The following is a 13,385-nucleotide window of genomic DNA, read 5'->3' on the forward strand; positions in this document are numbered from 1 at the left end:
ACTTAGTGAAAGAAAATATTCAACAAAATGTTTTGATGGTGTTTACTTAGTATTGTCATTTGTTTATAATGTCAAAATGAATTGTAGTTGTTATTATGTTAAGGGGTTTAGTTTGTTAAATTGTATTTGTTTATTTTGTTAAAAAATTACGGCTTAATTGCTTTTACTCTAACTTACCTAAGTGCGGAATAAGAGTAAATAAAGTGCAATAAACCAAAACTACTTTAGTGCATAAACAATAAATGTAAAGCACAAAAAGTAAGGGAAGAGAGATGCAAACACAAAATAACACCAAGACGTATTATCGAAGAGAAAACCAAAGAACTCGACAAAAAACCTCTCCACGACCTTCCAAGTCGAAATCGATCCACTAGTAAATAAGTTGAAGTACATGAATAACAAAAGACCCTCCAATCCTAGTTTACCCAATATAATTAAGCCCTCCAAGCTCTTGCTATCAACAGACTTTTCAAAGTCTTGCCTTCACTAGCTTTCCAGATCCCGCAATACCACCGGATTGCATTCGCCAAGCCTCAGCGGCTCATTTTGGCAAATCCCTAAAGTTATCCAACCTCCAAAACACTCACTACACTCTGAATAGGTGTGGATTGTGTTTGGTTACAAATCTCCTCTTAAGGTATAAGAATGAAAGAGGGAAAGGAGAAGAGACTACAATGATTTCTTACTAAAAGATGAGTAACTCTCTCTCTAAAAGGTGGGTGTGTTATGTTGTAAAAACCTATCTAGGGCTTTCTCTCTGAATAGTCTCTTTTACTTTTGTGGGTAATAGGGGTGTATATAATATGGGTGAAGGGTAAGAAAGTCACACTTAAAATCCTCCAGGCAGAGAGTTTTGCAGGTACCTCGCAAGATGGCCTGTCTCTTGAAGTACTTGCAAAATGAAGCATAACACTTGACTCTTTAGCTTCTAGCATGTACTTCTCACATGGCCTTTTCGCGGGAACCTTTACTCGCGAACTTCTTGTGGGCTAGTTGCGAAACTGCACTAATCTTCATTTCATGCTCGATTTTTCACCAACTTAATACTAAACCCAATACAATAAAATCCCACAAAATACAAGGAACAAAAATAATACAATTACAACACTTTTTTTCATGGAATAAAGCCAACATAAACCATAGTTGTAAATCATAACTTTTCAAAGGAGATAGAAAGTTCAACTTTTAAGGATAAAAAAGTGTTCCATTATCTTAGATATAGCCTTATAATAATAATAATAATAATAATAATAATAATAATAATAATAATAGGTGAAGATGAAAGAAACTCAAATTAGAATTCCAAATTAGAGGTCTAATTTTGCACAATGTGTTCTAAATTATTTATTCTCAAAGAGTTTTATTTCTTAATTTTAGAATAAAATGTGGGACCACATCATAAATATTCATCCAACTGAGTTATTAAGTACAAAAATCAAAGAGTTTAGAATAAATGAATCGTAAAAAAAAGTGCTTCACAATAAATAAATAAAAAACATGGACAATTTACATTTTATATTACGCATCTTATTGTATATTTTTAAATGTATTCATGCATATGCATGAGGTTATAAGCTAGTTTATTATAAATTTTGCCATCCATGGCTCATATAAATAGGTCAAATTGGCTTTTGGCAATGTATCAACATGCAAGGTGAAACTATTAATCAACATATTGTTGGGTAAAGTAGCTCAATATGAATTCCTATTGAAAATTATATCGTTGGTGGTTTTTAATTTATTTAATTTTATCACATTATCACTTCTAGTATGAGTTAGGGAGTAGACAAAAAAAAGGAAAATTTTATATGTAAAAAAATTTGTTTTTCTTTAATTTTTTTGTTCAACTTTTAGATTTTATGTGTAACTTTTTAAAATTTCACTTTTGTTTTATTTTTAAGTATACGTTTATTTTTGCTCATTAAGAGATATATGTAAAGTTGCTATTGTAGTACAATGGCTTTGGCAGTTTTATTTTTATTTTTACACAATAACTTATTTTTTAAAACAATTTAAATTAAGCAATATACTATGGTTATTCTATATAACAAATTACAATATCTCTTTTTTTTTTCTTTTTTCTTTTTTCTTGCATGGTTAAGTGTTTAGTGTCATAATTTTTCATTCATCCCAATTTGAAGTTTACATGTTTGTCTACTATATTATGCATTTAAAACTACTAATATAACTAGGAGTGTAATGTGACTATCTCTAAAAAATGAACAAATCCACATATGAACATATGATTTCAATGCTATTTCGGTGTTCATATTTTGGAGTTAGTCTCATCACACCCCAACCTTATTAGTAGTTTGTGGTGGGCCTTTTTGAGATGGTGGGCTGGGCTTCCTCCTGCCACACTAAGGCCCAAAGGTTTTGGGTAGAAGAGTCAGGATCGGCCTGATTGCAACTCACCTCAAACCGGCTTATGCGCAAATTAGAGCCCTTTTGTTAATACCTTGGTCACGTGCCTATGGCAAATGAGATTGTTATAAGAAAGTTATGGCAGACAAGTATAATATAACAACGGTGAAGGAAATGCACTTACTGTTAGTCAAAAGAATTCCCAAAAATAAAGCAAAGAGCAGTATGGCAATAAAGATATAATAAAATGACAATAATGAAGATGAGATAACACCAATATTTAATCAATAAGAAAAACAGAGTAGGAACAGTTAGTTTGTCGCACTTGGTTGCCTTACGGAGGTAAGACCAAGTAGGGAACCACTTTCTCAATGTGAGTAACCTCACAAGAAAGTCCTAGTATGGAGACTACCCACTTTGATGGAATGGGCCTGAATGGCTTATGCTCCAGAAATCCTTAATCCTCAAATAAAGGGTAGGCTTTTAGAGGGAGAGAAGATGATTAGCCTATTGGTGTATGCATGTCGTCTCACTCTTGCCTACTCTCTTTGTTTTTCTTTCTTTCTTTTCTCCCTAAGTTTTCTGCTTTATTTCTATTTTACTCTCTTGCTCCGTGTTTTTTTTTTTTTTTTTTTTTGTGGTGATGTGTTGTGTTGCGTGGTCTTTCCTGGTTATAGTTGTGTTGTTCTTTTTGTCTTGTTCTACAATGTTCTTGTTGTTACCTTGCACGGCGGAGGTTCCTTTTATACTACTTGCCGTGACTGGATTTCTACCATTTCACCTCTTAACCACTTTTGTCTGGGTGTGGGTGTCATTCCAGACCACCCACTGGTTTGCCAGCTGTCCTGCCACCACCACTTACTTATGCTGGCTGTGCCACATCCCATTATCAGACAAAGGGTCTTACTTTGTTTGCTTGTTCACCGTGGCATTTCCATTCAGATAAGGGTAAGCATTCTCTATCACTATCCCTCATGGCATGCACCTAGTGATTCTAACTTATCTTTCCCTCTTTTGGGTGGTATGTCATCTTAGCAGGACATTTCCCCCAAAAGAGTTTGAGCGGGAACTCCAGAATAGGCTTCTCCCCCTTCTCCCCATCGTTTGATTATACCCTCTCTTACCTCTGACCTATGACCCACCATTCCTGTATTGGTTGGGTACAGGTTTGTGGTGCTTGAGCCTTGTGCGTGCTTCACTTCTGTGTGTGTCCATAGCTTGTCTGCTGCTCATGCGTTTGCCATGACTTGAAGGCTCGTTTGTGCGTTTTGTTGCTCATTCTTGGCCTCTTGTGGCATGAATGCATTTCTAAGCCTTTGTTCTTTATAGCTTGCTTCCCTCCTAGACCGGGCCTTGCTTGATGGGCTTTCTTTCGAGTTTGTTGTACACTTTTCCTCTACTTAATTCCAAGGCCCAGTGTTATCATTGGGGTAGTATTCATACTAGTTTGGGCTTTCTCGACCCGTTCCTTTGCTTCCGGGCTTCCTTGGCCCATTTCATCCATTTAGACATCCTTGACCCATTTCCTTCTCTTGGGCATCTTCGGCCCATTCTAATTTTTCACTCCCATGGGCTTTTGCTAAATCATTTGGGCTTCCTCGACCCAAATCTCGCGTCCTTTTCCTTTGGGGGTTCATAGGCTTGCCATTACCCCATTACTTAATTCATTTGCTTCAGGCTTTTTTGGCCCATTCTTACTTGTTTTTTATTCCTCATAGTGCCCATGAGTTTATTACTTCTCTATCTAAGTTCGCTTAAGTTCACGTGCTTTCTTTGAGGCCCGTTTGCTATTTTCTAGGCCTATAATCCATTATTTTTGCCATTCGGGCTTAATGAGTTTTCTTTTTAATTTACTAACTCTTTTTTCTCCCATATTGTTGGGTTTCTTCCTACCATTGGGCCTTTTGCCAAAATAAGCATCAACATAGTTCTAAATGCATAATATAGTAGACAAATGTGTAAACCTCAAATTACAATTATATATATATATATATATATATATATATATATATATATATATATATGGGTAAACTACATATTTAGTCCCTAGCCTTTACATCATATTTCAATTTGGTCCTTAACCTTTCAATTGTGTCAATTTAGTCCTTAACCTTTTAATGTCGTGTCAATTTGGTCTTTGCCATTATATATTAGATGAAAATTGTTTACATAGAAAATAGCCAAAATAAAATTTTAGTTTATTATCATATCAACAGAAGCTAATTTTTTATTTTGGCCATTAGACATGTCATTAATTTTTATCCAAAAGATTACTGTAAGGATTAAATTGACACGGTAAAGAAAGATTAGAGACCAAATTGACAAAATTAATATATATATATATATATATATATTATTTAATAAGATTATTTAATAAAGATTAGAGATCAAATTGACACAATTAATCTTATTATTTAATCTTATTATTTAAGATTAGAGACTAAATTGACACAATTAATCTTATTATTTAATAAGATTAGAGACCAAATTGACCAAATTTACCCTCTCTCTCTCTCTCTCTCTCTCTCTCTCTCTCTCTCTCTCTCTCTCTCTCTCTCTCTCTCTCTCTCTCTCTCTCTCTCTCTATAATTTTATTTTGTTTGAGGAAAGTATATTTAAGACAATATTATTAAATAAATCACGTGAGCAACACTAGAGTCCGAGAAAATTTCCTAGAACTCCGTCCTTAGAGGACCAGTTAAAGTATAAAACAAAATTCAATCCGATTCCGATACCCCCATTAACCAAAATGTCAAAACATAGCCACTCAGGTTCCGAGTCCGAAGAAGACAATGAAGAAACCCCCGAAAATTCAGGCTCAGACTCCGAACCAGAGGACCCACAACCACAAACACCCAGCAACAATGGTGTGTCAGAGTACGAAAAACAGAGGCTATCGAGAATTGCAGAGAACAGGGCCAGAATGGAGGCTCTGGGCTTGCCCAAGTTTGCTTCTTCGTTGCTGGGTTCGGCTCAAAAAGTAAGCAACAACAACAAGAACAAGAACAAGAAGAAGGGAAAAGAGAAGGTTGATGATGATGATTATAGACCCGATGAGGTGGAAGATGAACTGAGTTCTTCGAGCGAAGAGGAAAAAGATGGTGATGAAGATGAAGATTACTCTTCTGGGTCACGTAGAAAAAAGGTCTGGCTCTCTAATCTCTGTGCGTGTATTTGAAATTTACTTTGAAGTTTTCTTCTTTCTTAGGTTTCAATTTGCTACCTTAGTAATTTCCCAACTAGTTTGTTCGTATTAGTTTTTATAAAAATGACAAAACATGGTTACAATATTTTAGGTGTAACTTAGGTTCTCCAATTAAATTCAACCATGTAGCTAGCTGTACTGACCAAAAGCCACATTGAAGATAACACCTTTTGTGTTGTATTGATCAATACAATGACATGGTTGAATTTAATGTAGGGAAATTGTAGCCGATTTAGTCACAAAAATGCCGAGCTTGTTGTTGTTGATATCATGAATATGGATACTGTAATGCATTCTGCTAATACTTATCAACCAACGACAGAAATAACTAGTTCTTGCATTCACTAAGAGACAGTTTTGGGTACTTAAAATTAGAGCTTTTCAGTATGGATGTGCTCTGGTATTAAATAAAAGAAACCATAATACTGATAAGATTAGTGATAGATGACACAGTTTGTGAAATTGAATGAAAAAATGTTCCTTTCTGGAATTTTATGGCTTTCATTTGTCTAAAGATTTCAATCAAGTTTTAGATTAAAACGTTCTTAAATACCACTTTAGAGTCAGAGAATGAATCCTCATCGAAGTACCCTTTACAAGGAAAAGTAATTAGTATAAAGTGCTACGAGGGCTCTTTCAATCTATTAGAACATGAGAGTTTCTATCAGTGTCTCTGCTGTAATTGGCATGTGTTTTCAGTAATTATCTAAGATACATAGCCATGAGCACTGTCTTGACATAGTTTCTGAATACTCTTGTTTTGCTTTCATTTTACTTCAGGTTAGGAATAAAGGTGCAAAACCTAAGAAGAAAGTTCCTGCTCATAAGGGTTTGAGCAAGTCAGATTACATTGATAATGATGATGCACTGAGGCAGGCAAGTTTGAATGAATTTCTTAATAAATATTTTTTTCCATTGCCAGCTTTAGGTCGAGTGTTTGTTCCAGTAGACCATTAAACAACTAATGCAAGAATGGCCCTATGCTATTAGACAGAAAGAAGTATACTAATTCTTTAGCATTAATATGCAGGCAATTGCTCTTTCCTTACATGAATCTGCGGGACTTTCAGGTGTGGACCATTGTGGACCTTTGAAATGCTCTGAAGCTGATGTAGTGAATGCTAATCTTAATGAGAAGAAGGGACATACACGAATTCAGGAAGATACAGGAAAGAGGAAGAGAAAAAAATCGGTTTGTTTTGGGCTTAAAATTATTTTACCATGCACAGATCTTTTTCCTTTTTTCCCATTCTTTGTTCTCTCACCTTTTTTTTTGATGATTTGCTTTTTATTCCTGGTGAGCAGTTTGCTAGTCGGGTGCAAATGACTGAAGATGAACTGGTTGTGAACTTCTTTCAGTTTGATGGTAATTTCTGCTGCCACTGTCTTGTGTGTGCGCGTGTGTGTAGAAAGAGATACAAATGGAGAGAATCTGGTATACAGGTTCAAGAACCAAGTAATAGGAACTATATAAAGATTTATAGGGAAAACTATAGCTAAAAGATGTTTTGATATTTGAAAAATGCAGGTATGAGCAGGGTTCGCATTTGAATATATGTTTTTATACACTAGAAAAAATGAGGTCTCTTTAACTTATGCTGTAATTTCATTTTTGTTAATTTAGTTTAGAGGTATTTCAATTCAATTGGACAGATTAGGTCTTACTTTCAAATCTTTACCAGCCAAAAAAGGAAATATTCCTATTTGTGGTATTATTTTGTTTACTTATAGAGATTTTTGGTCACTGATGAGAGTATTGGCATGCAGATACATGGAAGGGGGGCATAACTGTGAGGGATATCGAAAGAGTAGCAAATGCTCATGATTTTATGTGGACTAAGCAGGAGTTGTCTGATATGATTCATTGCTTCGATAGTGACAGAGATGGAAAGGTCCATTCCTGCTGCTCTCTGATCTCTCTCTCTCTCTCTCTCTCTCTCTCCAGTTAATATGAATAAGTAAATTAAAATTGTTCAAAATTTTTCTGAATTCTAATAGTATGCCCATGCGATGAATGAATTAATGAATATTAAAGAAAAATATTTTACTAATATCATCAAAATTGAACAATAAGAAAGATACCAAATTTAAATAAGTAATATATATTTAAAGTTCGGTAGATTACTACACATACTATTAGCTAGTTGCTGCAAGTACAGTGTGCAGGTCACAACATATATTTTATGATGTTCATACTAATATCTTCTGATGAATTAAGTCTCTACTTCTGTAACTGATTTCATTGCAGCTAAGTCTCGAAGATTTTCGAAAGATTGTTGGTAGATGTAACATGATAAAAGGGCCTGAAAGTTCTTGACTGGTTCTAAGTATTGACAATCTAATTGAACAGATCAATTGGAGGTATGGTTAGGATGTGGCGAATATGTGTGATGTGATGATTTATTGATCTGTTTATTTTCTTTCCCTACCAAAAACTAAGATAACCTTTTTTCCCTCTTCACTTTTACTACAGGCAAGTAGGTTTTCAAGCTCAGCAACACATTGATATCTAGAAACAAGTTTGTGATTCTTTGGATTGACTTTGTAGCTAAGCAATGAATGCATCCTAGAATATATAATATGTTTACCTTGTGAAGTGGAAAAGGCTACATGCCTGGTGCATTGCCTATAAGGAGCAAAGGGCTGTTCCAATATGAAGAAAAAGAGGCCCCATGATTTATTAGCAATGATTTTATCATTTTCCAGGTTTTTGTTACTTTTTCCATTGTAGGAATTTATTGGTAAATATTAGCTAGTGATTTTAGCTCATAGTAAAGTACTTTATTTGTCTTATATGTTTGCCGAAGAGTTTGTCTTTCTTTTGTTATTGGACCTAGGATGATCGTACATATATGAAGGCCAGTAGTTATATCTTATATGATTATGCATGTTGAATTTGGTTGTGAATTGTTGTTGGTTGCCATGATATGCATGTGCAGCATGTTGCTCAGCCTCATTCATTCATCGATTTGCGAGCATGAGTTGAAACTTGAAGGCATAAATAAACACATTTGAAGACTAGATTATCAGTCAATGTGTTAACCATGTGTCTAATTAGATTCAATTAGCTCCAAGGGGTGCTCGAAAGTGTTTGAAAAACATCATATTAGACAAAAATAAAATGTGATTCAAAGTGCCAGGGTTAAAACACTAAAAAATTGCTAGCATTACAAGTTAGGGGGAAAAACTCTCAATTCTAGGAGCACGGTGGACTGGAAAAGTCTGGAATATGTTTTTTCCATGAGCAATTTGGACCATTTCCATCATTTGGCCCAATGAGGGTGAGTGGAAATCGGATGCATGAAACAAGACTTGGAAAAAAGTAGCCTTTTGATTATCATTCAATTTTTAGCCATAGCCTAATAAACATCATTGGTTCGTAATTGTTAATAAACCATATTAAGAAAGTTTTGACACTATTTTCATAGAAAATATTAAAAAAAATTTAATTATTGTATCCTTTTCTCATAAAACATTTTTAAAAATAGTTCATAAACCAATGCTCTATGACATTGGTTAACATTTTCGAATATCATTTGATTTGTCAAATTTGTTAAAGTTAATGATTTCAATGGAAACATTTAAAATTCAAATCTCCTATTCTCCAATTATTGGATTATAAAAAATAAAAAAATAAAAAGAATCCTAACTCAATACCCATGATCAAGCCTTTGGAAAGTTGAAACCTAAATCTCAACTAAAAAAAAAATCATTTTAAGATAGAATAAGAACCAAAAAAAAAAAAAAAAAATCCATCCTAAACCAAAACAGAAACCGTACGTTTTCCCCACATTAAAGGTTAAAAATGAAGCTCTCTTTATTTAACCACCAATCATGCAATGCAATGCATTGCCTCAGACTAAATTCAAACTCAAACTCTTAATTTAAGCCTCTAAGGGTAAAAAAACCCTCAAACTCTTAAAACTGGAGCTTTTCTACGTGCTTCAAGTGAAGATTTTAAAATTAGATAAATTAACACTTAAATTTGTTGATAAAGATATTGTATTAAAAATAAAAAATAAATATTGGTATGTAGTTCATAAAGTGAAGAGGAAAAATAAAAAAGAAAGAAAGAAAAAGTTGATATCAACAATTAAGTTTTTGTGTCTATCCAACGAATTTATTAAACATTAGAAGAAAATTTGATGGAAACAATTAAGCTTTTGTTTTTATTTAAAAAATTATTGTAAATTAATGCAACCACTTGGTAATTAAACAATTTTTTTTTTTTGGTTAAGAGGTCATTCATTAAGAACTAACTAGCCAATATAGGCAAAGTATTGGCGCATCGCCTTAAATACAGACCATTCACATCACAAATTCTGGGGTGGGGGTACATTATAGTTTTCAAAATGCATTGGCATCGTGCATCCCCTCTTCGCGAGCCAATCTGCACATCTGTTCACTTCTCTAAAAACTTGGCTGATTGTGGCTTGCTGACACTAGCTTAGAAGGTACTTACAGTCATTTAAGAGAGGTGAATATGTTACAATGTGGTTTGAGTTAGCAAGTAAAAGCTAAACAACAGTTTTGGCATCCAATTATACTTCTAAGTAGTTAATTCCCAACTGTATAGCAATTTGCAGCCCATCTCTCAAGGCCCAAAATTCAGCTAATAAACTAGTAGCGTAGCCTATTCTTCAAGCAAATCCTTTGATCCATATCACTCTGTGATCCCTGAGAATTCCTCCACAACCTGCTCTCCCTGGGTTGCCCAAAAGGCACCATCAGTATTGAGTTTTGGTAATTAAACAATATATCCACTTGACGCGACCACAGCTAAGCTTAACTTTATTAATATAATAATATATAGTAGATGATATGTAATATATGCCCATATCCACTAGGTATTGACCAATATGAATCAACATAATATCAATAAAGTATATACAATTAGCTATATAGTTTAAGAAATTCAATGCCTTAATAGTCAACACATATCAAAGAATTATATCCCAAGGAGAGGGCTATAGTCCAAACTCTTCAACTCCTTCCACTCTACCTAAGGCCTAGGTTAACCTCAAAAACTTTGAACCTTGTTGACTTGTAAGTCCAACTATCAACACCACCAAGTTCCTCTACTTTTGGAAATAGATTATTGTAAATCCTTTTGTCAAATCCCCTCCCTCGTGGTATTTATAAATCATGGTGCATATGTACATAATTTCTTACTTTTTGGTTTGTTAGGCACTCTAATGTTAAGAAAACTAGTATGTAGCCCATGCTACTGCACGGGAATGGTTATAATTTAATAAAACAATGGAAATAAATATATTGCATTTTATTATTTAAGTGATACTATTGGTTTTGTTTTTTATTTTTTTATTTATTAATCATGAGTTTAGTCATGTTTAAAAGACTTATTTTATTCATGTTTAATAAAACTTAGTATTATGTAATTTTTTATCATACAAAATTCTAATGAAAGAATGCTACATAGACATATATATTCAAGGTTGATTCATACACGGTACATATAACTATGATTAAGTTGCTTTATCACAAACCATTTTAACAAAATATTTTAATCAATTAAATGTGAATCTCATAACGTGCATCTCATAACAATATATAACAATAGAATAATGTGAATCTCATAAAAAAAATTAATCAATTAAAAATCACTAAAATTATGAGCATAAAACGTAAAGACAAATAAATAGGATAAACACTAATTCCTTAAAAAAAAATCTTACAGTGAGTTGAGAAAACTACACAAATAATCTTTGATATTTGAAGAATAATGGGATTACAACTTCCTTTCGAAATTGGGTAGAGACTCGTGCTGATAACGTGTTATGAAAAAGAAAAGAAACATGCAATATCAATGATAGGAAAACAAAACAATTTTATAATTAAACAATAAAAATTATTGACAAAAAGAAAAGAAAGTATAGGCAGATGAAAGACAATAAACATACAACATCAATTATAGGAAAACCACAAAATTATATAATTAAACAATAAAAAATTTACACAAAAAGGAACGACAGTATAGGCAGATAAAAGAAAGCAATAATCAAACCTTAAGAATGGTTGGAATTCGTTTTGCAGAGCATAAACCAGGACCATGAAAATTGTAAAGATAAATACAATCGGAATATCTAGAGAACCTCTTCTTATATAAGATATAAAAATACCCAAATACATGCATCATTGATATCGAGAGATTCTTTTGAAATTTCATGTGGAAAAGGGAGGTGAATCTGAAAATATGTGGGTGTGGAAAAGGGAGGTGAACTTGAAAATACACGGGTGTGAAAAAAAAAATAGAAGCACATCAGAATTATAAATTAGACTCCAATTTCATATTTACATTTACACGTGGCACAACAATAGATTAGAATTCTAATTTAGAATTCCAATTGGAGTTTCTCTCTGCTTCACCTATTATATATATATAATCTCATCTATATGAACCTCATATATATATATATATATATAGATGAGGTTCATATTTTTAAAATGTATATACATATGTTTATACATGAAACAAAAAAAAAAAAAAAAATTGCATTTGGAAAATTTAAGATTTAACTTGAAAATAATGGGGTTCTTTGAAGGAGAGTACTTTTGTTCCCAGAGGTTTCAAGATTTAACTTGGGAATAATGTCAAGAAAAAAATTATAAAAACATAGATAAAATTTCTCTAATAATTATAAAAAAAAAACACAAAAATACATCCATGATCACCAAAACTATAATAATTTAAAAATTCATAAGGTGACAAGTTTTTACATTGTCAAGGTTGATAAAAACAAATTAAAATCTTCCTATGACCAACTAAGTTTACCAAAATGAAGCTTGCAATGTAGCCAAAATACTTAATAGACTGGCGTAGAGTTTGAATTTTCCTAAATCGTAACCATTTAAATGCATAATTTCTGGAGCAAAATTGATTACTATACCAGAGCCGACGGTTGTTGCAGCTAATGTCACATCATGTGATTACATAATAATAATTATTATGAATTATATATACTACTTTTTCAGGAAAAAAATCCAAGGCAGAGCAGACATGGTCTCCTTGATCGTTACACAAGTTTTATCCCAAGTTGGTATAAGTGACTGATTTTTTAGTCCCAAGTCAAGCAACATACTCTTCAATATCTTAAACCCTTATTCTCCTAGTTAATAGACTATCCTTAATTAGTCCTCCCATTTTAGGCACAACTTGAATTTTAATAAATATTTCAATAATCAAAATTTCAGTATGCAAGAATATTTTGTGATTGTAGTTACACAGCCTCATTATTGTTATTGGAGGAAATATGTTTCTATAGATATAAATTGATGTGTTCCCATACCCAACAAGTAATTAAAAATGTAACCATAATAAAATACTAAGCGTAAGATTGCAAAAAATTTCTCAAACTAGTTTTTTTATTAGGAAATCAAATGACAAATATTTAAGAAACAATATACACATACGCCATGTCTTTTTATATATTTTAATTAAATTGATACTGTTTATTTATGTTTATGTGTTTTAGATCACAAAACATAATTTTTGAATCATGTATACATACTTTCCCTCTTTAGCTCTAACGAATAAAACATACTAGTCCTTTGACACCATTAAAGAATTTGAATTTATAAACATATGTTTAGTCATTATTTAGATGATCCATAGTTAAATGCTAATTTTTTTTCATAATTTCTTTTGAATTCAGTCATTGTAGTTTTAATTATATTGAAAACATATTTTCACAACTTTCACCTTCCAACAATACTAAATTCTATTACTTTCCTTTGTACAATTAAAAAGGTTTTCCAAATATCTATGCTATTGATGATATGGTCTATGCATAATTTC

General features: G+C 32.6%; 1 protein-coding gene across 1 annotated transcript; it reads left to right on the forward strand.

The window, feature by feature from the left end:
* Positions 1-5,021: 5,021 nt before the first annotated feature.
* On the forward strand, positions 5,022-8,445 carry LOC142615094 (uncharacterized). Its single transcript, XM_075787789.1, has 7 exons — positions 5,022-5,509; positions 6,350-6,445; positions 6,600-6,761; positions 6,875-6,935; positions 7,337-7,461; positions 7,818-7,930; positions 8,043-8,445. The coding sequence occupies exons 1-6, from the start codon at positions 5,114-5,116 to the stop codon at positions 7,884-7,886; spliced, it is 909 nt and encodes a 302-aa protein (XP_075643904.1). The 5' UTR covers positions 5,022-5,113; the 3' UTR covers positions 7,887-7,930; positions 8,043-8,445.
* The last annotated feature ends 4,940 nt before the right edge of the window (positions 8,446-13,385 follow it).

This window comes from Castanea sativa, chromosome 11 (assembly GCF_040712315.1).
Source record: "Castanea sativa cultivar Marrone di Chiusa Pesio chromosome 11, ASM4071231v1".
Lineage (NCBI taxonomy): Eukaryota > Viridiplantae > Streptophyta > Magnoliopsida > Fagales > Fagaceae > Castanea > Castanea sativa.

Coding starts and splice junctions, on each gene's coding strand:
- LOC142615094 (XM_075787789.1), top strand. CDS start 5,114: ATGTCAAAACATAGCCACTCAGGTTCCGAGTCCGAAGAAGACAATGAA. Junction 5,510..6,349: donor CTGGGTCACGTAGAAAAAAG/GTCTGGCTCTCT, acceptor ATTTTACTTCAG/GTTAGGAATAAAGGTGCAAA. Junction 7,462..7,817: donor ATAGTGACAGAGATGGAAAG/GTCCATTCCTGC, acceptor ATTTCATTGCAG/CTAAGTCTCGAAGATTTTCG.